The 19,940-nt window shown below is 44.2% G+C and overlaps 1 protein-coding gene across 8 annotated transcripts in view; it reads left to right on the top strand.

The window, feature by feature from the left end:
* The window catches only part of mark2b (MAP/microtubule affinity-regulating kinase 2b), a 51,299-nt gene extending 31,359 nt beyond the window's left edge, over nt 1–19,940 (top strand). Inside the window, exons 10-21 of one of the 8 annotated variants that reach the window (XM_086284537.1) lie at nt 159–258; nt 445–557; nt 798–872; nt 1,102–1,159; nt 1,486–1,637; nt 2,991–3,085; nt 6,437–6,583; nt 9,870–10,136; nt 12,377–12,403; nt 15,639–15,677; nt 16,393–16,499; nt 17,182–19,940. In XM_086284537.1, the coding sequence (XP_086140663.1) occupies nt 159–258; nt 445–557; nt 798–872; nt 1,102–1,159; nt 1,486–1,637; nt 2,991–3,085; nt 6,437–6,583; nt 9,870–10,136; nt 12,377–12,403; nt 15,639–15,677; nt 16,393–16,499; nt 17,182–17,531 (1,530 nt within the window). In that variant the 3' untranslated portion in view covers nt 17,532–19,940. Of the gene's footprint in view, nt 1–155; nt 259–444; nt 558–797; nt 873–1,101; nt 1,160–1,485; nt 1,638–2,990; nt 3,086–6,436; nt 6,584–8,341; nt 8,390–9,869; nt 10,137–12,376; nt 12,404–15,638; nt 15,678–16,392; nt 16,500–17,181 lie in introns of all 8 variants that reach the window. The other 7 variants (XM_086284555.1, XM_086284568.1, XM_086284528.1 and 4 more) reach the window with 7 other exon arrangements.

The following is a 19,940-nucleotide window of genomic DNA, read 5'->3' as shown; positions in this document are numbered from 1 at the left end:
TCTGAATTGTGACACCGTTAGTTTCCCAGGAGAAAAGTATGGGTGAACTACTACTACTCTGTTCATCTTTCATCCTTCCCCACACTCCTTTCTGCCCATTTGTCCTTTTTGCCAACTCATGCCTCCCTTTATCTGTTTGTTTGGCTTTCTACCAGCAGCAGATAATGAGAGACCGGTGGATGAATGTGGGCTATGAGGAAGAGGAACTCAAACCCTACATCGAACCTCAGCCAGATTATAAGGACCCCAGGAGGACAGGTAGGCAAGAAAAAAAAAGAAAAAAAGATGACTCTCTAAACCCCCTTTTCTTCATCACACACAGCAACACCTAAGCCTGTATACATTCTCTCTTTCTCTTCGTCTTCTTTTTTAATCTTTAGGAGTTATATAAAGTTGGTGTCAGCTCACCGTTCTATTTATAACATGGTTTTACTGTATGTGCAGACATCATGCTGCAGATGGGATTCTCTCAGGAGGAGATCCAGGACTCGCTGGTGAACCAGAAGTACAACGACGTGATGGCCACATACCTGCTTCTGGACTATAGGAACTCTGAGGTTACTCAGGTTTTTTTAAATCATGCTTCACCCTGTAATACCAGAGTCATAATAACTATGCAAGGTACTGTTTGTCAGAGCTGAGCTGTCCTTTATGAAGAAGTGACTCTATCTTTATATATCTTCTTTTTAATAATATGTATATGATTTTTTTTTTTTTTTTAGTCCTTTCTGTTTACATGACCTATACCAGTTTCTTTCTCTCTTGTATTAAGACGTCTGTTTTGGTTTTTCCCTCAGCTTGATGAAGGTGGCATCAAACCTCGGCCGGGAAGTGATGTAAGCAACATAAATGCTCCCCCCCCGCTTCATAAGGTATAATGAGAACACATAATGTCTTCAGCTAGCGCTTAATGAGGTTTCCCCAACTCCAGCAAGCGACACAGATACACTGACTTGACCACACACATGTAGCAAAAGGTCTTGATGTTTGAGGTTCTTAATCATACACATAGGTCATGGCTTCTACATTAAACTATCCCATTGTGTATTTAAGCATGTTAAATGCTGCTCTGACCTTTTGTGTATCTTTTCTCTCTTTAAGGTACAGCGCAGCGTGTCATCCAACCAGAAGCCTCAGAACCGCCGAACCACCGACCAGGGTGAGATTGGTGTGTGTTGAAGGGGAACGGGAACACTGGAGACATAGTTGTAGTTGTGTTGTAGACATGGAAGATCAAGACGAGGATAAGATTTAGGCTGGAATAAAGGTTAAGAAGGAGAATGAACAAGGAAGAGAAGGTTAAGCGAAGGAAGTAGAAGAGTGAGTGCATGAGTAGAGGGCTTGCTATGACTGCTTCTTGATTGATTAAAGTAAAAAAGGAAGTGACAAACCAGCAGACAAAGCAGAAGAAAGGTCCAAGGTTCAAGCCTATTAAGTGCTGGTCTGACGCACTGTCTTCCTTTTTTTTTTTTTTTTTTTTTCCAGGCTCCTCCTACTCCAAAAGGGGAGGTCAGACAGACAACCGGTCAGCAGGGGAGGATTCTGGGAGGAAGGGTTCATCAGGCAGCTCCACCACCAAGGTGCCGGCCAGTCCTCTGGCCTCGTCCGACCGCAAGAAGAGTGGCACACCCTCCACCGTGAGACCTAATACCCATGCTGCTGATATATTTGCATTTAAGCCGTATCAAAAACACAAAGGGTTGTATTTGCGTCATCGCTTGGTACACACACAAATTCCCAAACATGCGCACAAGTAACTGCTGCGTCTGCAGAGCTGTAATTTTTGCCCTTTAGTGTATGCTGTCATCAGCCATAATTACTCACATGCTGTGGTCCAAAGATCAAAATAATTCCTAGTTAATTATCAAACAAAATAAAAACAAGTGGCCTTTAAACTATGAACATCTTAACTGCTCTGCGAAAGTGAAACTGTGCGGGTGTGAAGCTGTTACACTGCCGTGCTATGTAGTTGCTTTTACATTAGAAGATGGTTAGATAAGGCCTTTATCTTTAAGTTATGTACACCCAAAACGTCTCACCGGGGATGAGAGCAGCGTCCACAAACCTGATGAAGAACTCGATGTTTCACAGCCTTGTGCCGGGCTCAGGCCTCCGAGAACGAGAGCTCAGAAGCTCGTCTTTCCGGTTACTCACACAACCCTGAACAAAGAGAACATGCATTCCACAGCACATCCGCCCGCATTGGTTACAGCTTCGTTCATTTAACGACATAAGCACGTGTCACATGCCTTAAGTGCAGTCACCTGCTCTCATCTGCTCAGTTGGCATCAATTGGCAGAACCCTGAGGGAGTCTTATAACCTTAACATCTGACACAGGAAGTGCCTGACAGGGATCTGTATTTGACGCCTACCATTAAACTAAAACGTAACTGTAAAGGTCGAGTGTGCATATGAAAAATATTTTAGGAAATTTCATGTCCACCCGTTTTGGTTTAAAGCCCCTGGACAGACCTCTTGGTAGGACTGTGTGGGTGTTTAGAAACTTTGCTCGATGGACTTCTCTCTTGAGGTTTGTTGCACCTGTCAGCTCGACACGCCTTTAGACATTTATTAATCATTTATCTGTGGGCTTTGGTGACATAACAGACATGTATTATAGCTCTGCCCAACCTCAAGCTGTGCAGAGCTTAACTGTCATTCTCATGGAAAGTGCACACGTGGGAGTGGAGAGGTTTCAAATGACTATTCAACATGTCAAGGTGAAAATGAATTGGGTTTTTTTTTCTTGTGTCATTCACAGATAATTTGGACGAGGGTGCATGAAAATTAATTTGATCCGGGAAATTCTCTTGAGCGCTAATTACGGCGGTTTTTCATTCATATTAGGTTGTTTAAGCTGCTTGTCCTTTTTCCATTTAGAAGTTTGCTGAAAGGCTGTTCCCTGGATACCTTGGTGGGGTCATCAACCCTTAATCAAACCTTTGTCCCTTTTTTCTAACATTTCTATTTTGATGCTCCTCCTTTTCAGAATAGCATCCTGTCCACCGGTACCGGCCGCAGTCGGAATTCTCCTCTGACCGACAGAGCCACTCTCGACCAGAGCATTCAGAACGGCAAAGACAGGTACGCAAACGCACGCACACTAAATACACACACAGAATTACAAATGAGAGAAGACAAGGGCAAACGCAGCCACTCAGGCGTTCTCACAGGCACTCTTTCTCGTCATTCAAAGCCCAACTAGTTGCTTTGAGGCAGCGCCGCGTCTTCACTCATATACACATAATACAAACACACACTCACCATGGTTTGTGAATGAAGCAGCCCCACAGCTGTCTCAGTGACTGAATCCCAGACCTTGGCTGGTACTCTCCAGAGCTCTGCCAGCTGGCTCAGGGAGGCCCGCAGCCTTCCCCCAGGGTGGGGTGAGCTCTGCTGGACATGGAAATCGGGCTCTCTCTCGGGAATTTAGGCCAAACCTCCAGAAGATTACAGATTACTCGTGATGGCCTGATGGAGGCCGGGAGAAAGCCCTGACGTGGAAGCATCCAAGTGTGCAGGTTTACGTACGCGATCTTCAAACGCTATAAAAACGCACAATAGAAGTGTGACACCTCCAGTCCCTCCAGAGTCCCTTCAGGTGTCACACCCATGCTGCACCCAGGTAAAAGAAGGTGCAGAAGTGACATTAATCCTATAAAATCACAGATGGCTAAAAGCAGCATTTAAGTTAAATAATTGATTTTCTTTAGCCTTAAGTCAAGCTTCCATCTTTTTCCCCCCTCCTTGTTCACTGGAACGAGCTACTGTGGAGTTTTATGGAGTATTCCCCCTATTTTCCACTTTCTAATTTCTCATTTTAAACTTTCTGCGTGTGATTCATCCTCCCGGCTCTCCTCTCATCCTGGATCCCCTTTCGGTTTTTAAAAGAACGGTCCAAATCTTGTTGCCCTCTGACGGTTCTGCGCGTGCTAACTTCTGGTGTCAAGCAGCTCATAACACGTCCCCGCATACAGCTATACGCACATCACTCATGCTTAACCCAGCCATGTGCTTTGTGGGCTTTTTCATGAGCATTAAACATAAAACCAAACCATAATCCCTACTAGGACGCAGCATTCATGGTCATGGTTCATACTGCTTTGTTTACCTGTTCATGTGTCCGTCTCAAATGACCCCATTGTTCCCAACGTGGCGCACCACCTACAGTATGGCAGATTCAGTTGAATCCAAGTAGAGGCTGTAAAATCAAGTCTCCTCTGCGTTCACTGTTGGAAACGGTCATTTGAGACAGCATTGCTTTTTTAGTACTGTGGGTCTGTTAACTATGGTAGGCTCTGCTAACTCAGTGGTTGTCATCTGCTTTGATTTTAAAGTTACTTTATTTGATCATCACTAATGCTTTGAAGTTTGGGCTTTTATACTTGTTATACCCTACCCACACCACCCCCCCTTTCTGTCCTTTTCTAATTTCCTTAATTTGGCTTCTTTTATCTGCTGCTGAGCCTCCCTCTGGAGTCGCTCACATTTTCTTGGCACCTCCTTCCTTTGCTTTATTCGAGCTTCCTTTTCCCCCCCTCTTCTTGTCCTTATATTAATCTTTCTTCTTATTTCTTTCTTTTCCTCCCCTCTCTCTAAGGAGATTAGAGACTTGTGATGGAATATTAACTCTTAGTAGCACTATATGGTCCTCGCGTTCACCTCCTAATAGGCTTACATATGCACAAATACATCCACTCACATGCAGAGAGGCGGCTGGGCATGCACAAATTTCAACACGAGTCATACACGCTCACACTCACTACACACTGGGTTATCCAGTTAATATTTTCCATCACCAGCCATGCTAATCCCTGTGTTTCTCTCAGCTGTGTGCTTGTTTTCTGTGTAAATGTCCCTCTTTCTCTGTGTTCATTCTTCCACACTCTCTTGATATCTCTTGTCTCTCCACGGTACCACTCTCCGCTGTCCCTTACACTGTGTGTGTGTGTGTGTGTGTGTGTGTGTGTGTGTGTGTGTGTGTTCTCTTGTGCATGTGGATAAGGTCAAGTTAACGCCGTCGGTAATGTGCAGAGCTTTGTAGGCTGTAGCAGCCTCCTGATTAGCAGAGGGTTCAAAGAGGAACTCAGCATTTTGTTTGTTTGTTTTTGTTTGTTTGTTTTCTTAAGTAATTCTTAAGAAATGTCAGTTGTGCAACTTTGTAGGTGATAAAATAGATGGAAAAAGTTTGGATTGTTTACATTTGAGGAGGTATGTGAAAGTGGTAAGTCAGGAACTGCAAGCTCTGATCTCCTACCCAGCTGGTTTACTGTAAGAAACTAAACTTGTTAACGTGTCATTTGCTGGAATCTGCATTTTTGGCATGACTGTTTGCAAAGGAAACAGTTTGTTGTCAGAATTGACTTAATATAGCACATTTTGCTTCTATCAGTAGTATTTATTTTGAAAATGTAACGAAGCAAATTTGTCTTAAAAGAGGCAACAAAGCACATTTATCCACTGACGGGGGAACTTAACAGGAAAAATATTGTTTGTTATTTTACTGTGTACATAAAGGATGTCGAGCTTTCGAGTGTGTTTTTCGTTTTTCCCCAGTGATGTATACACGTAAGGGAAATTTGGCCGATCTCTGCTGAACGCTCTGTTCAGAGGTTTTGTCAGGCTGATGCCTTCTCGGTGCCAGTTTGACGTCTGTGTTGAACTCACAGATGCACGAGTGCAGGTGGTCAGAACGGACTTTGGGGCATTGCGCTAAAGATAGAAGCTACATTACACTAAAGCCTCGCGTTGTCATGGAGGGAAGATCTGGCAGATTTTATACCGAAATGAAGGCACGGATGGTTGTTTTATTTATCTCTTTAATTTATAGGCAAAACTTTGTTTTTACTGTGTTTATTGACTTTATCCACATAATTTGACTTTTTGCTGTGCTGTGTGTGAGAGATAAGAAGCTGGTCTCCTGTGCTCTGCCCTCTGTGTCACGTACATTTTTATATGTAAAGTTAAAGGGACAGGCAGCCTTTTGAATGAGGTTTCACAATGAAGCAATGTTCACAGCAACGCACTGGCCCTCCTCCTTTGTTCCTGTGTGTGTGTGCGTGTGCGCGCGCGCGTTTTCTGTCGCTCTTTGTTTCTACTTCCTCTGTTCTTCCTCTTGTGTCCTGTTTTCTCTGCTCTTCTCTCCCTCCTCCCCCCCCCCCCCCCCCCCCCCCCCCCTTACAGTGTATGATAAGTGCTGCTTCTAACCATACTCCACTTCACCTCCCTGCCCACCTACACACAAACCCCGCCCGGTGTGCTTGTGTTTTGTTTTTGTTTGTTTTTTTTGGGGTGGATGTTTGATTGTGTCTCTGTTTGGCGTGCCTGTCCTGTCTTACTCACGTTTGTGGGTGTGTTTGCATATACGTGTGTGTGTGTGTGTGTGTTGGGCGGGGCACTCCTCCTCCTCCTCTTCCTCCCCGTCCTTCCTCTCAGCCTAAACACTCCGGGTTCCCGCGCCTCCACTGCCTCAGCCGCTGCCGTCCTCTCCTCCTCCTCCTCATCCTCGCGTCCCCGCCACCACAAGTCCCTGTCCTCCTCCAATCATCCATGCCCCTCTGACCTGCACGCACCACGGCCCAGGCAAGTCTCTCACACTCTTTGTCTTTCACACACACACACACACACACACCTCTCTGCTCAGATCATCATCTTTCCTGCAATGGACACAAAAGAAAAAGAAGAGATGAAGATGGGATAAAGTGATTTATCCCAAGAAAGGTCCTCAGATTGTGTTACACCTGCTCATCTACACTAAATGCAGAATTGATTAAAAGCTTCTAAAAAAAATGCAGCTGATTACAGGACCAAACATCACAAAACAGTAAAGTGTACAGTAATCAGAAAAAAATCCTCTTTTTCTTATGATGGATATCCTGCATAAAGCTTACGGTCACTGTATAACTTCATGGTAACAATTATTCCCCCCATGACGAAGCAGAACTGTGAAGAAACGTGCAGCAGCAAACACACTAAGTAACACTGCCATAAGTGAGGCTCTGCTGCTGCTATTCTTGCTGTGATATGCACTGTCTGCATGTATACATTCTCCACTATAACATCACCATAGTGAGATGGTCAACATTTCTAAGGCTTGCAATCATAGGCTCACCAGTTACTTAGCAACGGCCAGGAAGTACATCGCGGAGCTCAGAAAAGCTGCACAATTGTGGAGATGTTGACATAGCTCGTCTTTGGCCAGTCACTCACATTCAAAGCTCTCATCTATCAGTGGAGACATAACTGAGCAGGCAGGATTTGAGAACAAGATGAGCAGGTTCATTTTTTTTATTTTGATTTTTTTAAGCTGTCCTGTACCTCTGACAGGCCAGAGCTGTTTTTCTACTTGTTTTTGTTTCCTCGCAGCATAAACCATCTGCGGACTAACAAGAATTATGTCTCTATTCTCAGAAGCCTTAATAGATTGCATAAGAATCTTGGTTTGATAATCCTACATCTATTTTCTCAGTCCAGCGTATGAAATAGAAAAGCTGAAGGAGCGGACAATCCCTGCGTTGTGTCATTTAGAGGAAGTAAAAGAATGTGCAGTTGCTCTGGGGAGAACCAGACAAATTACAGATGTAGCTGTGTTACTTTCTGTTTATGTGAAAACACCTTTGTGTTATCTGTTGCATGTCCTCTATAGGTATTTTCCCTTTGTCCCCGATTTGATATTATGGCACACATTGTGTTTGTTGATGAGGGTTTTCCCCGGCTGGTAGAAATGCTTTTCAGCTGTTTGTGGGAATTTATCCACCTTTAAGGTTTCCCAGCCTCAGTGTTTTGTTCCCAAAGGCTCTTTGAGGAAGATTTTCCCCTCATACAGTCTCCTTCTGACATGTGTAATCCTCCTTCAGTTATGAATTTGCCTGGGAAAACCCCATTTTCATCTATTAAGCATTAACTGTGCTCTGACATTGTTTCTGTGAGTCAGTGAAATGGAGTAATGACCCGAGGATCCTACTGGTCATGTGTGTGAAATGCCTGTGTGTATTTGCCATCTGTGTGTTTGTCTGTATATGTTGCTCTGCTGGCTAGCTCCCCTGCTTCACAGTGTTTGTTTCACGGGCTACTTTAACATTTTTGGGCTTTAGTTCAGACAGCCGTGTCTCACAGAACAAGGTGGAAGGACTGCATGTGTCCCTCAGCTACCTTAACTTCAGTCTGCAGACCCTCCAGCCATTTTTCTGATAGCTTTCGACCCATTTTTAAAACAAAAAAAGACGACTGCTAAATGTCTGACTGATTCCACCCATGCACGTGTTAAGGTGGCCCTTTTTGGCTGTATGTGGTTTTGTCTGCTCTATGTTGAAGTCTTGTTCTGTTGCATGCGTCGTTCAGCAGTCAGCTTGGGCTGTTCAGAACCTGGTTGGGAACGCTGGAGAGAAGGTACCGCTTCAACACGTAGACTGTACCCTGAGTGATGATTAGGCACCTTTTTTCCAGAACATAATCTGTACCCTTAACTCACATCCATTCCTGTTTGATACATCTAGTCTGAAATCTTTCTGAGTGACGTGTTCATAACAGTACTGCCATAAAGCAGGTTGGTGCTGAAACGTATATAGGGTAGGAGCAGACTACAATATGACCCTGAACCACCTTAGAATAAGCCTTTTCTCCACTACTTCACTTAATGTGCAATGAGAAGGAAAATAGGTTGAAACCAATCAGAAATATTAACCAGTCTGATTAAGTTTATCATCTTCAACTAAAACACTGGATACTGGTCCCTACTAATCTGCCTCATCCAGCTTTTCTCTCCTTGAATTTGCATCTGTGTGTGTGTGTGTGTGTGTGTGTGTGTGTGTGTGTTGGATACCTTTGATCTACTGGACAGCATGATCACATCTACATCAAATTAAAGGACACCCTCGAGCTGTTTTTCGCTCGTCTCACTGGTGCTTTGAATGGAGCCCCTTCTTTGGTCTTTTTTCTTGATTTTGAAGCTGTCAGTGGGATTGTGCAGAACCCTTTGGTTTCTGTTGCACTTGAGAAACTGCATTTTTGATCAGCACCACCTGCTCTCATAAGAGCTCAGCAATCATTCGAGCTAGACTGTGATCATACCAGTTACTGGCAACAACTTTCAGCTGGTAGGCAACTGTTAAGATGGGTACCCGAAGCGTCCGAGCGGACTTGCTACATTGCCAATAAGTGTTCATTTTTGTATTGCTGCTCTTCTGTGTTGGTGTTTATCTGTGTGTGTGTGTGCATGCATTTGTGCTTGTTTGTTGCCATCTGCTGCAGGCGTGCCGCAGCCACACACTGTCATGGAAGATGCACATCCCTACAAAGCAAATCCAGCCTTTTAGCTCAGTGACTGCAACCAGTCACTGAGCTAAAAGCGTTCTCGTGTGTGTCTGTGTGCGTGCATGTGCACGGGCCACTGACCTCATGTGGCTCTAAATACTGACTTGAGGGATTAGATGAAACACGACCTTGCGCTGAAGTTAACAGCACATCAGAAGGTGATTTTTAATCTTTAACTGTTGGACTAATTTTATGTTCCTGTCCCACACTCTTCTCCAATGCAATCCTCTCTCTTCATCCCTTTTCTCTCCTCCTGCATCACCTCCCACACTTCACTTTCGTCTCCTTCATCCTTCTCTTTCCGCGTTTCCTTTATCTCCTCTCTTCTGTTGTCTCCTGTCCCATATCCATCACCATTCTTTTTCATTTTCACCTCCTCGTTCCCACCTCTTTACTTATCGCACCTTCAAACCTTTTCTTGCTCACAAAAAACGTTTCGCACTTCTTTCCTCCTCCTCATGACCACGTCTCCGCTGTCCTTCCTCTGTGTCGCCTTTTCTTTACCATCCTTCCTTCTCTTTTTCTCCTTCTTGTCTTTCCACCTTCTCTCCTGTAGTGCCCCGGCGCAGCGGGCACCCGGCGCCTCGCCTTCTGCCCACAACATCAGCAGCGCCGCCGTGTCAGACCGTACCAATTTCTCCAGAGGGGTGGGCATCCGCAGCACGTTCCACGCAGGTCAGCAGCGTAGTGCCCGGGACCAGCATGGCTCCGCCTACCCCGGCGGGCCTGCTTCTCCATCACTGTCGCATGGCAACAGCCAGGCCCGAAGAACACATGGCGCCACGGGGATTTTCAGCAAGTTCACATCCAAGTTTGTACGCAAGTGAGTAACGGGCGTAAGCCGCACACAAAAAGTAAACACTGGTTAGTTGATGTTTGATTCTGTAGCGTTAGAGAGAAAGGAAGGAAGGAAGGAAGTCGAAAAACCTGAAGTACAGGAGAGGACGTGTGGTAGAAGGAGGAAGCGTGGAGTTTGGTAAATGCAAAGCAGTTGTGATAACAGCTAGTCTCTTTATTATCCAGTTACCAGTGCAGTTTAAAGTCTATGAGGTTTCAGCTTGAACCAGAAAATGACTAAGTTTCCATTACAAGTCATTTTGATGTTCTCCGAGGAACATTGTACTCTGTGGCCGTATCATCACTGAGTACTTTTTTAAAGGGGCTGGTCTCGTCTGTCACTAACCACGCGCTGATCTGTAACTGTGCTCAGAGCAGAAAGGGAGAGGAAGGGAACAGCTGTGCGTCCTCTATAATTTTGCTTGGAGCAGTGGTGACGGAGGAGTAATTTTGGTTGTGGTTCCAGTCTGGCCTAGTTTTCATCTCAGTCTTGTAGTGCAGGTTGCAGCAGTGAAGCCGCTGATCAGGGTACCTGATTGTAATAAAAGCCAGCACTGTTTATTTCGATATTTATAACTTTCTCTGGAAGTAAAGTGAACTTTTCCTGGCTGTCTAACTCTGCTGAGTAAATACAGGATACTGATTTTTACATTTGTCAAATAAATAAGTTTTAGTTTCAGGAGAATTCGATGTTGCTGATGTTAAAAAATGTTTAAGTAATCAAATAATGAGGCTAATGTGATCTAAAGTGTTGTTTTGATGGGTATTCACGCATGTTTCCTACTTTAGCATTTCCAGCAGCAGGTCTGCGTATGTGGACTTTGGACCTGACTCCAAATGAACTGCACTGTCAGTGTTTGTCATATAGGAAGAAGAATAGCATTCTGAGTAAATAATGCAGATTTTAGTGGATTTATTATTGGTTTTATTGGTCTTAGAAGATTTGTTGACTGACTCATTCCAGTGAACTACCGTAAACCACATGAACACAGTTGATTTTAGATGCATGGCCTGCAGGTTGTTTTACACTCGGCAAAGTTGATCAAGATGTTACATTTAAGATATCATATACTTAATAAGAGGAGTTTTTAATGTAGCTACCTCACAGTGAGAACAAATGCTAGAATGAGAGGTGCTCAGGACAGGAAGTGAAAACCTCTGACAAAAGTGAGAAAAGTTCCAAGTGAGCAATGTGCCACAGCCACCATATAAGGTTTTTTTGTTCTTTTATCCTGCGTGTGTGTGCGCGTGCGTGAGGAGGGAATATGTTTGCTTGTATTTTTAGTTGTTTTTGTCTGCTTAATAAATGATCATATGTGTAGCCTACATGCATGGTGTAGAGTCTGTCTGTGTGTAGGGTACAGGCACAGCCACTCTCCAGGCCTCCCACTCAGAGATACTGTAGCTCCGTGGCGACAGTATCCATGGTTACTCCGGAGATATCACTTTTCCCTCAACTATAAATACCGCTACTGGGGACACCTTGATACACATGCTCACACACACACAGACAGTTATGTGCCTGTAGCACAGCAGGCAGACAGATTGTGTTGCATTTGTACATTTTGACCAGTCTCTCTGTCTCTCTCTCGCACACACACACACACACACACACACACACACACACACACGGTAAATCTGTGTGTTTTGTTACCGTATCATATAAGGTCCCTGGTCTGGAGAGCGATGGTTTGTCTGTGTTAAAGGAGATAAAAGTTGTTGCTTAACGTCTGCTTTTCTTTTTGTCATTTGTACATGTGTGATTTGTGTTTTTTATAGCAGCCGTTCTCTCGCCTTCTCTCTTTCTTTTTAAAGTTTTATCACATTTGAACTTTTCACCTCACAAACGCTTCTTTTCAGGATCATCCCGGACATCTTTGTGTAAGGGAGGGGAGTGTGTTCAGAGAGAGCCCGTTAAATCCCTCTGAGGTGTTTTTGTTCACACATTCACACCAATAAAGGGTACATCTAAACACGTTCAGATTGCACGTCGACAGCAGTGCAGTAACTTCTTCTTTTTGTTGTTGTTGTTGTCCTTCTTCTCTTTGTGTTAACTGTGGTGTTGTTTGCCGTTTCAATCCCAAGTGAGTCTGGACTGATTTTTCTTTTTTCTGTTGAAGTTGGCTCCTCAGAGGGCAGCTTTGTCTTTTACAAGAACGTCATTGATATATGCGTTTTACACATACGTTTTTTTTCTCTTTCTTTATCCCTCTTTTGTTTTTGTAGAAATCTCTCGTTCAGGTTTCCGAGAAGGTAGGCAACATCCCCAACGTTAAATATAACCCCTTGATTTATATAAACACACGTCTCTTCTTTATATATATTTTACATATATATATGCATATATATATAAATACTTCCTCCCCTTTTGGTGTTTCGTGCAGCTTTTTGTTGAGATCTTCCTTTTGTGCCTTGAGCCTTTATCTTTTCACCTTTTCGTTGTTGTTTTTTTTGTTTCTCTGTGGTTTGGCCCCTTTGTTTTTTGAGCCTTCTGATTTTGAGTGCTGTGTTTTGGTCCATTTTCTTTCTCTTTTTAAAAATGTATTTCATTTTACTAACTCCCCTCCCTCACCCAGCCATCCACTCACTTAACTCACTCACTCCATCATCACGTGGCACATTAACACCTCACTCATCTTCCTCTTCGTCCCTCCATCGTCCCTCCCGCCCACCTCTACTTCATCCTCACCCCACATTTGTTTTCCAGTTAGATTGTGTGTGAGCTTGCATCTCCCTGTAGAGTCCCAGATTTAGGTCATGACAAATCCATCATCAAACTCATCCATTCCCTCATTTAACCCGTTCATAGCTTGAGGTGCCAGTCATGTTATTACTCTGGATCATAGTAAAATGTAAAACTAGTGAGGCAATACTAAAACGTGTCATGTCGCTGACCACGGTTTACAATAAATAACTCGGTGTAGAAATAACAGAAGCACAGCAATAGAACCAGTAGTCTCTTTAAAGTGTGGCTAACCATTATCCCAGCTAACCAAACCATCACCCATTTCACCTTCCTGCTTTCATTAGTTTGGCCTCTGTAATCTGAATTGCCTTAGCCACGCAGGCTAAAGGTGTCCTGTTGTTAGATCCCAGTGGGGAGGTAGCTTGGAATAAGTCAGCATACGGTTGTAGTTGTGGACGAAGTCAGAGAGGAGGAGGAGAGGGCCCAGGAGGGACGGGGCTGCACTATTTCCTGGAGGCTGCACTCTTTCCACTCATTCATTGCTCTGTTCTCACTGTAGCACTGGCTCTCTAACAGCAGCAGAAACACAAGTGGATGGCTTTGACCTACAGTGGCTGGAAAAGAAGCTGTTTGTTTTTTGTTTTTTTTTAATGCTGTGAATATATAAACACAATTACATTTGTTTCACATGTACGCACACAGACACACTGAGCTCAGTGTGTCTGTGTGTGTACATTAAGATAAAAACACACACCTTATTTCCATGTCCATCTACATATTTAGTCTAAATGAAAGACACGTGTTGACACATTTTACATTTCTGTATGTACACAACCAGACTGGACATGTCTCCTGATTAGTGTGTTGGATGATTTTAACCAGCAGGTCTTAGAGTGGACCATTGCTCCACCTGCTGGCTTAAAGCTGTTACTTTATTATCACGGTGAAATTATTATAGCTGTGTTTTCTCTAAGCTGTTTAGTGACTCTAAAAATATTTCAAATTGAAAATGTAATAGTAGAAAATGTCTAACTATAGGGTGAAATCTAAAGCCACTGCTAAACACATGACTAAATAGTAGTCACATATTTCCAGTGATTATCATACCTGTATGTTGGGACTGAGTAAGCTGTATTTAAAATCAATGAATCATCTGATCAGTCTTTTGTTTTCCCTTCCACGGGAAAACAAAAGACTGATCACGGTCACGGTTTTCCTACTCTGGGAGCCATTTTGCATCCCTTCATATCAAGTTAAATGGCAATGGGATGCAAAATGGCACAATGACTTTACATTGTTACAGAATTCCTCATCTACAGTTTGTTTGGGGTCTCCCCACACCCCACGCTCCTCCTCGTCATTTCCACTGTGCTATATTTTTAACCATGGCTTCTTTTGCAGAAGGTATTTGACATGGTGTTTCTGGTCATTCTTCCCCACCCCCCCATTTTCTTTTCAATAATGTAAAACAAGAATTTTGTCTTTGTCCGAAACAAACTGAATTGCAAATCATGTGTTGAATTTTTTCCATGTTTGTGTCACTTTCCAGGCATCGTCTGCACGTGTTTGGCTGTTGTCTGTGTTTTTCTGTTTGTCGTCTGCTTTTCTTGCTTTAGTCTCGTTTGTGTGCGTTCGTTGTTGTTTGCAGGTGTGAGAGAGGATGCGTGTGCATATGTCGAATGTTAGATGGGCTGCAAGTTCATGTGTTGTTTACAGGGAGTGTGTGTTCGTGTGTGTGTGTGAGAGAGAGAGGTAAACAGCTTTCGTGTAGATCAAGTGTTACTAATACAGGTTTTAACGCAGTGCTGGGATTATTAATGCTCCTAACCTCCTCCTAGCAACAGGACTCGCCCTCACCATGCCGACCATTCTCTTCCAAACCATTCCGTTTGGGATCTAAACAGTTCCACTTCATGATGTGTTCCTAACTTTCCATGTTTGTTGGATTCCACTCCACTCCAAAGTGTTACACCAGTTACCCCACCGTTCCATTCTGTGAAAGTCCGTGCTGTTCCATACTCTTCAAATTACCCCCTTTCTGGTCCACAGTGAGCCGTTCCATTTGTGTCTAGCTATTTCATTCGGACTCGCTTCATTCTTAATTTATTTCGACTCAAACATTTTCTCATCCATCCCAGAGCGAGTTGAACCAGTTCCTTAAATTCCACCTTATAACTTTGGGTGTTTTCTAGGTAGAGTTTTCTAACATTAAAACAGGTTGAACAAGTCCATAGTGACGCATTGAATCTTTTGTTGTCGTTGGGTTGTTGTTTTTTTTAGTGTTAGTAAATACATGTTAATGTTGGCAGCAGCAGATGGCTTCCCCTACATGAGCGAGGTTCTTCCACATGTTCCTTCCTGTTAAAAGGGAGTTTTTCCTTCCCACTGTCTGACTGTTGGGGATTTCTGTCTTATTGTAGGGTCTGTGCCTTACATTATACAACTATTTATATTGGCAACTGCTGTTTTGATTTGGCGTTGTTTAGATAAGCTGAATTGAACTTGTTAAATTCCACTGAGTGGTGGTACTATGATAGTGTTTGCTCACAGTGGACTGGTATTACCTGGAACACCTGCAACAGCAATGCATTGTGGGCTGTGGAGTCCTTTTAGGCAGTTGGAGTGGAATTCAATATTTGGCACACACCTGAAGTGGTTGGCTTGGAAGGTTGAGGCGGGCATGGTGAGCGGCGTGACTGTGTTCAGCCAGCTGGTTTCCTGTCTGTGTACGAGCCCACTTGTTGCCATAAGCCCTTAAAAAAATATAAAGACTAAACTTGTGTTGATTTTTTTTTTTTCGAGGGGTCCATATGAGGGAGAGGGTGATGATGAGGGGAGCAGGTGAGATACAGAACAAACAAAAAACCTCCCACAAACCTCCCAGACGCTACCGAATCGCCTGCCAATCAGTAGAGTGGAAGAAATGAGTAGATGATCTGAGCTTGTTGTGAATGGTGGGGGCCGGGGTGAGGGGCGAGCTGTGGATGTGTAATTAGTTGGTGATGGTGGTAACGGTTTAACCAATCAGGGGATGGGAGATGAGAGGTGAATGGTAGCATCTTAGAGACTGAGAGTGATGGTGCGGAGGGTGATGCTGCATGGTGGTGCCTGTGTGTGAAGGGAAAATCAGAATCCAAGCGCCCCCGATGTGCGTTTGTGCGCTCGCACACCCGAAACGCAAATGCGCACTCGGGCCTGATCGACCCGCGTGCTGCCCGGCGAGTCGCGTGCACAAACGCACACAGGGGTGCTCAAATTTTTCTTTTTGTCTTCATTCATTTCCACAATCCTCATTATTTCCTTCCTCTGCATTCCTCCTCCTTCCACCTTTTTGTCTCTGCTCTTTAAATAATTCTGATTTCTCACACTTTTATCCTCATTTTCTCTCTTTGCTTATGCCCATCCTCCCTCCTTTTCCTGCCTTCTCCCCTTCCTTCCTTTTCTCCACCCCTCTTGCCCCTCCCCCATCTGTCCCTCTGGCCTCTCTTTTCCCTTTTATCTTTCCTCCTCTCTCGCACTATCTCCTCCTCCTCCACCCTCCCATCGCTCCACACAGGCCTGTGCTGACCAGTACTGTAGACAAGTCCGAGAAGACGTCCGGTGGTTTGTCCTCCTCTTCTAACAACGATGAGAACAACTCGTCTCCAGGATCTGGAAACACTGGTGGGTTCATGACAATTTGACTCTTCTCAACTCAGTTTTGGTCATTTTATATGTGACAGATACACAACACAGCAATGGAGGACATCTAGGCGATAGTATACCAGGGTGGTGTTTTTTCTGCTGCCGCTTCCCTTTTTGCAAAGGTTAAAAAATGGCAGGTTTGATATTTCTGGAGGAGACAAGCTCATGACTCAGAGTGATGCCATTGAGTGGCCAATCGGCGGCATGCTCTCTGTTTACATCACATTTTCAGATCAACTCGGCTTGCTTGGAACCCTGATCGAGCAGGAACTAAAGTACCTGGTACCAGGTGCTACCACTTAATGGAAAACCCTAAAAACAGAGTCCAGACAAGCTGAGTAGGTACTCGTGGAAACGGGCTATAAGAGAAACTCTACTTTTGGCCACTAGAGAGCGCTGTTGAGATCAGATATGGCAGATTCGATAAGTAGCTACATTTCCTGAAAATTGATCATCTCCAGGATTTTAAAGTTTCCTCATTCAGGCACACTAAATCCACCTCTGGTGCTGTTGAGGTCAGCATTTCTTTGTAGACAATCGTCTTAACCCTGGAGAACCCATGGGGTCAAATTTGACCCCATGGGTTCTCCAGGGTTAGTGAGGTTTTAAATTAGACATTATTGCTTTCTCCTCTCACTGTTCTTCTTCTCCACTCTTCCAGGTGGCACTGGCACCCCTCCCGCCATCTCCAGCCAGAAGGACCCTGTCAAGCCGCGCTCGCTGCGCTTCACCTGGTCCATGAAGACCACGTCGTCCATGGAGCCCACGGAGATGATGCGCGAGATCCGCAAGGTGCTCGACTCCAACAGCTGCGAGTACGAGCTGCGCGAGCGCTACATGCTGCTGTGCATGTCCGGGAAACCGGCGCACGACGACTTCGTCCAGTGGGAAATGGAGGTGTGCAAGCTGCCGCGACTCTCCCTGAACGGTGTGCGCTTCAAGCGGATCTCGGGCACGTCCATCGCCTTCAAGAACATTGCCTCAAAGATCGCCAACGAGCTCAAACTGTGAGCGCAGAGGAGCAGCGAAGAAGAGATGCAAGGGTGAAGGATGAGGGCGAGAGGAGTGATGATGCTGTAGGTTGGGTTAGGACGTAAGCTAAGGGGTGGGATCACTTTAAAAACGACACGATTGTTACGTCAGGTCTGACGTCGGGCTGCCAGTTCTGAGACTAGAAAACTTTTTTTTTTTCCTTAGAAGTTTGTTCCATAAGTTCCCCGAGGCGCTCGGATTAGAGAACCGGAGCCGAATTCCTCTGAGTTGTGAAGAACTTACAGGCCGGTCTTCTTCTTCTCCACCCCCCTGTAGGGTGAGGGGTTTCTGTCACGTTCTACTTAGACGTTCCACTCTTCTGCATGTCCGATCTTCTTCTTCTCTGTTTTTTAGGAGGCACACTTTGACCACTCCTATCATTTCTTCCTGCTATTTATTCCGTTTTCTCTGCACGGTTCTGATGCCAGAACGGGACAGGGTGGGGTGGGGTCAGGCGGGTGGATGGGAGATCAAAGCAAACAGAGGGATGCTGTGGGGGGGGGATCTTTGCTCTGAATGATTGACAGAAAGTTCAGAATGGATCGTGGAGCCTTATTTTGCTGGAAAACTCAAAAAGAAGTTTTGCTCTGATTCTCCTCCAAACCTGAGTGGACTAGAGCCTGAGCCAGAACACACACACACACACACGGATTTTGGATGGACAAACTCTGCTGTTAAAGATTAAAGGACACCCCCCCACACACACACACACACACACACACAGAAAAATCTAATCCATCCACCTCCCTCCTGCCCTCACACACTCTTCGCTGTCTCTTCCTCCGCCTTCAGACTGAAGTCAGCACAAGCACATCCATCTTCTCACCTTTTCACTCCCTTTCTCCCCCCATTATGTTTTTTTTTTTAAATCTTTCACACAGTCACGTCCGAGGAGGTCAGTTGATCCTGCGGGCTGCAGCTTTGTAAGTCCGTACTTTTAGTTCTGTTTTGTTTTTTTTAAACTGAATTTCTTTATCGGCTTTTAAAGAGTTGTGCACTGGAAAAAGATCAGCATCTTATTAGAGGGGAGGACTGATGATGATGGAATTTTTCTTTTCATTTTAAAGTTGCCTTTCTTTTGAAGAATCAAATCTGGGCGTTTGTTTTCATTGCCATTTGTCAGCACATAAACGCTCAGATGATTTCTGGTTTCCTGTGGTTTTCTTTGGTACCTCTTGGTTGGCATCACGCCTTCATATCCAGAATGTCAACCCAGTACCGACGCATTTATACGCCCCCCGCCCCAGCCCGGTGTTCCCAAAGAGCAGACACACAAGTCGTGGTTGTTGGTATGTGTGCGAGACTGTTGTAAGAGATCACTGGAAAAACTAAAAAGCAACAAAAACGATTAAGGACGACATTGACGAAGAATGGTGAATTATTTTCTTCTACTTTTGATTTGATAATATATTTTTGTGTCGTCGAGTTTGTACAGATTTGGGGCGCAGTGAAGGCTCACTGTCAGATCACATCATCGCTGCCTTTTTTTAAAGTTTTTTTTTTGTCTCCCCCCCCCCTCCCAAAGTATAAGCGCACCTTCAACACACGGACAAACCCAGCCCCCCTCCTCCTCTCCGGTGCAGGACATGTCGATGTATTTAATGATGTTGATGGTGGTGGTGTTGACGACTACTGCTCGTTCGTTTTTGGCCTTTTATTTTATTTTAATTCGTTTTCTTTTTTTATATATATAAAGGACTCGTTGGTCCAGAGTAGTTTGGAGCAGAGAGAGGAAAAAGGAAGAAAAAAAAAAAGCAGGAAAGACTTCTCAGAGCACACGTTCACTCTCGAAACCACAAGCAGAAGAAGTCACTTCCTTTAACTCGTTTTCTCGTTGCGTTTGATGCTCCGGTTTTGTCAGTGCAGAAAAAGAAACCACACACAGAGAGACACACACACACACGCACGGACAGACGCAGGGGTCGGAGTAAGGCTGGTGCCCGTCAGCTGGTTGTACCTAACTGAACACTTTTCCTTCTTTCTCTCACAATGACACACTGTCGTTTTATTTTTTTATTTTAATTTTATTGTTTTAGTTCTTTCAGTTTTTAATACGTCAGATTTTCCTTTTAAAACGTTGATCATTGTATTAAGGTGCTGGGTATTGGATTCTAATTATTCTGGCTGTTGCTGTTATATTATCTCTTTCAGGGTTGATTTTATTTGACATTATTTCGTTTTACATTGCTGTAATTTACATTGATTTAAATGTGTTTTGAGCGAACTGTAACTGTAGTGGTGGGTTTTTTGGGGGGTTGGGAGGGGGTGATCAACTCCTGAAAAATGTATTATTTGTTTTGTTTTTTTGTTTCTTTTCTTTTTTTTTTGTGCAAAGACAAAATGATGAAAAATTACAATGATAGTAATAAAAACAATGATATAATGATA

This window comes from Aulonocara sp. 'chitande type north' Nkhata Bay, linkage group LG3 (genome assembly GCF_057382095.1).
Source record: "Aulonocara sp. 'chitande type north' Nkhata Bay isolate Kocher_YH1m ecotype deep benthic linkage group LG3, A_spYH_male_GT1.1, whole genome shotgun sequence".
Lineage (NCBI taxonomy): Eukaryota > Metazoa > Chordata > Actinopteri > Cichliformes > Cichlidae > Aulonocara > Aulonocara sp. 'chitande type north' Nkhata Bay.
The sequence above is the reverse complement of the archived record's forward strand: the minus strand, read 5'-3'. Positions and strand labels throughout refer to the sequence as shown.